Genomic DNA, 3,918 nt, shown 5'->3' with positions numbered 1-3,918 from the left:
TAATTTCATGGCTGCAGTCCCCATCTGCAGTGATTTTGGAGCCCCCAAAAATAAAGTCTGACACTGTTTCCACTGTTTGCCCATCTATTTCCCATGAAGTGGTGGGACCGGATGCCATGATCTTCATTTTCTGAATGTTGAGCTTTAAGCCAACTTTTTCTCTCTCCTCTTTCACTTTCATCAAGAGGCTCTTTAGTTCCTCTTCACTTTCTGCCATAAGGGTGGTGTCATCTGCATATCTGAGGTTATTGATATTTCTCCCGGCAATCTTGATTCCAGCTTGTGCTTCTTCCAGCCCAGCGTTTCTCATGATGTACTCTGCATATAAGTTAAATAAGCAGAGTGACAATATACCTCCTTGACGTACTCCTTTTCCTATTTGGAACCAGTCTGTTGTTCCATGTCCAGTTCTAACTGTTGCTTCCTGACCTGATAACAGATTTCTCAAGAGGCAGGTCAGGTGGTCTGGTATTCCCATCTCTTTCAGAATTTTCGACAGTTTATTGTGATCCACACAGTCAAAGGCTTTGGCATAGTCAATAAAGCAGAAATAGATGTTTTTCTGGAACTCTCTTGCTTTTTCCATGATCCAGCACATGTTGGCAATTTGATCTCTGGTTCCTCTGTCTTTTCTAAAACCAGCTTGAACATCAGGAAGTTCACGGTTCACGTATTGCTGAAGCCTGGCTTGGAGAATTTTGAGCATTCCTTTACTAGCATGTGAGATGAGTGCAATTGTGTGGTAGATGGAGCATTCTTTGGCATTGCCTTTCTTTGGGATTGGAATGAAAACTGACCTTTCCCAGTCCTGTGGCCACTGCTGAGTTTTCCAAATTTGCTGGCATATTGAGTGTAGCACTTTCATAGCATCATCTTTCAGGAGTTGAAATAGCTCAACTGGAATTCCATCACCTCCACTAGCTTTGTCTGTAGTGATGCTCTCTAAGGCCCACTTGACTTCACATTCCAGGATGTCTGGCTCTATGTCAGTGATCACACCATCATGACTATCTGGGTCATGAAGATCTTTTTGGTACAGTTCTTCTGTGTATTTGAGGACCCACTTAAGGAGCTCCTGTGGCCCCTGCCCAGGGCGGTGACCGCTGGTAACACAGATGACTGGCACTTAGGTCACTGAGTAAGGAGAGTCCTCCATCTACCTCCGCAAACACCGCCCCACTCCCCACCCCTTGATTTGCCATGTGAGTGAGTGGTTTCCGGGGTGGCTTGAGTTGTTGGTGAGTCACAGTGTTGTGTCTGACTCTTTGTGACCGTGGACGGCATCGGGCCAGGCTCCCCTGTCCTTCACTGTCGCCCAGAGTTTGCTCAGACTCACGGCAGGCTGCAGTCCACGGGCCCGCACCGAAGGCCTGTGCCATCACAGACTCAGTGGACAGAGGCATGTGTGAGTCGCTGGGTTACTCCCAGCACTGCATGACCCCCCTGTAGTCCATGGCAGTGCCGGATGGAACTGAGTGACTCACACACACACACACACACACACCGACACACACACGTCCACTGAGTCTGTAACACCATCTGATATCTCTTCCTCTGCCTTCTCCTTTTGCCTTCAGTCTTCCCCTGCCTCAGGGGCTTTTCCAATGAATAGGCTTTTCTCCATAGGTGACTAGCTTGCTTATTGGAGCTTATTGGAGCTTCAGCTTCAGAGTCACTCCTTCCAATGAATATTTAAGGCCGATCTCCTTTGGAATGGACTGGTTGGATCTCCTTGCTGTCCTAGGGACTCTCAAGAGTCTTCTCCAACACAGTTAGAAGATGTCATTTGGGAGCAGCCATCCCAAAGAAGAGTATGAGATATAAGGCCAGTAAGCCCAAAAGCTTCGCAGTGAGCACAGCAGAGAACGGGTCACCTGAGGGACAGAGACCACAGGTGAATGCGCGTCTCGGCAGGGGCCACGTCAGGGCGGGCAGGGGGCGGCCCGGCTCCCTGTGCGTCAGCACGGCAGTCCCCGCCGTGGCCGGGGTGTAGCTGCGTTAGCGGGACGCTGTAGACGTCTCTGAGTGGATTTCCATCCTACAGAGAGCGTTCCGCATCTACAGCACTGGGTTTACGCAGCGTCCTCTCTTCCCCACGTTCACTCCACCCCTGCTGTCCACTCCGTTTTCAGCCAAATCAGGATCAGGATGAAGAGGAGACTTGGAGGGAAGCAAGCCGAATATTGAGGCTTCTGCAATAGTAGCCTGTTCTTGAATTCTCCAGAAGCAGCAGCTCCTCTGTAACGAGGTCCTCTGTTTTTAATTCCCTTTAGACATCAGGTGATGCAGTGTTGGCAACAGCCAGGTGGCTGTTTCCTGCTTTCTTATAAAAATAAGGTGGGAAAGCCTCAGGAGCCGGCTGGGGTTGTGAAATGATACTCTTAAGCATTTTCATGCACTTCACTCTTCATGGGACTTTGAACAGCCTCAGATTGGAAGCGGACGGGAGTCCGAGAGAAGAGCGCTTTGCTGGCTGCTGGCACCCAGCAGCTCTGAGACCCGGGCAGGTCCTCTGTTGTGCGCGGCCCCGGGCACGCGGGGGGCCACCGCTGCCAGCGCCACCGCGGGGACGCAGCAGCCTCGCTTGCCCTGGGCGGGGTGGACCCGAGCCAGAGTCAAACAGAAGCTCCATCATTTACGTCAGGGCTCACGCCGTGCGTCTTGCGACGCGTCTGACGTTATTCTGACGCGTTTGTGTGCGGCAGCACTGTCCCTCTCCCTTCTCTGCTCCTCACAAGTCCCCATACCTGCTGTGCCGTTTGCATCCCCGGGAGTGAAGCCTTGGTCAGCAGGGTGTGTCCCTGACATCTCTCCTCCTTGTTAACAAGTTGCATTATTGGAGACCCTGATTGACTCTAGAAGCATTCACTGTCGAGTCCTTCAGACTTTTGTTCTGTGTGTGTGTGTGTGTGTGTGTGTGTGTTCATGTTCGCCAAACTTCAGACGTGTATTCAGACCCGCTTTTTTATTTTTTTTTAATGTTGAAGGTGATTGATAATGCCTTAACCAGGATCGTTTGCCACATTCTATTTTGGAGAAAGTAATTTATGCCACCTCTGGGGCTGGCTGTAGTAACAGTTTTGACTAAGTGCTCACTAACATTAATCTCAACCAATCCTTGATTTAGAATCACCTCCCTTCCACTCCAAGGATATTTTCCTAAGACTGGCTAGGTTATAAAGTTTTTCACTGGGTGTCTTAAAACAGTGAAAATGCTGGTCTATAAATGTAATAAAGTGTCTTTGTGATGCATTGATCTTTCCACTTTTCTTGCCTCTCCTGTTACAGAACTGTGAGTGGTAACATAGCTGCAAAATGTTTTATAGGATAGGGAGTGCAACATTGTAAGCCAAGAAATTGAAAACGGGAGGGGAGAGGGAGGCGCTCAAGGTCAGATCTGTGTGTTAAGGGTGGTAGCAGAAACGCCAGAAGGGAAACATGCCTTTGCACTGGGCCATTGGCACCGAAGTGGTGGAAAACCTGCTGCCCTCAGAAGACATGGATGGGAGTTCTTGACCTCATGAAGTCATAAAGTGAGGAGCAGTTTAGCGAAAGTTGTGAGCTTTGGCGTTGAACTGAGGTTGCCCTTCTGTTTGCTTGCAAATGGTTTCCGTGCCCGAGAGAAAGAGGAGGGTTGAGACGGTGATCAGAATACCCACACAGACGGGTTCTGCGCTTTGGAAGATGAAGCCCACTCATCATTCAAGGAGCCTAACGCTCTCCAAAGCTGCGTTTTCGGAGGGCGTGGATACTGCGTAGCTGGGACGGTGTTTTGAAGCCACCTGGACGTGTTTGTAGGCCGTCCCCCGAGCGAGTGTGGACGGCTCTTGCTCACGCTGGTTTCTCTTCCGTTTCAGCACATCAGGTCCACCCCTCTGGCCAGGCAGCACCTTCTTCAAGAGGAACGGAGCCCTCCTG

At 50.2% G+C, this 3,918-nt stretch overlaps 1 protein-coding gene across 15 annotated transcripts in view; it reads left to right on the top strand.

Moving 5' to 3' along the window:
• Positions 1–3,918, top strand: part of FOXN3 (forkhead box N3) — a 426,281-nt gene that overhangs the window by 317,457 nt on the left and 104,906 nt on the right. For all 15 annotated transcript variants that reach the window (XM_010845171.1, XM_010845164.1, XM_010845169.1 and 12 more), the window contains one exon: positions 3,858–3,918. In XM_010845171.1, coding sequence (XP_010843473.1) covers positions 3,858–3,918 — 61 coding nt within the window. The remainder of the gene's footprint in view (positions 1–3,857) is intronic.

This window comes from Bison bison, unplaced genomic scaffold (genome assembly GCF_000754665.1).
Source record: "Bison bison bison isolate TAMUID 2011002044 unplaced genomic scaffold, Bison_UMD1.0 scf7180017864213, whole genome shotgun sequence".
Classification (NCBI taxonomy): Eukaryota; Metazoa; Chordata; class Mammalia; order Artiodactyla; family Bovidae; genus Bison; species Bison bison.
The sequence above is the reverse complement of the archived record's forward strand: the minus strand, read 5'-3'. Positions and strand labels throughout refer to the sequence as shown.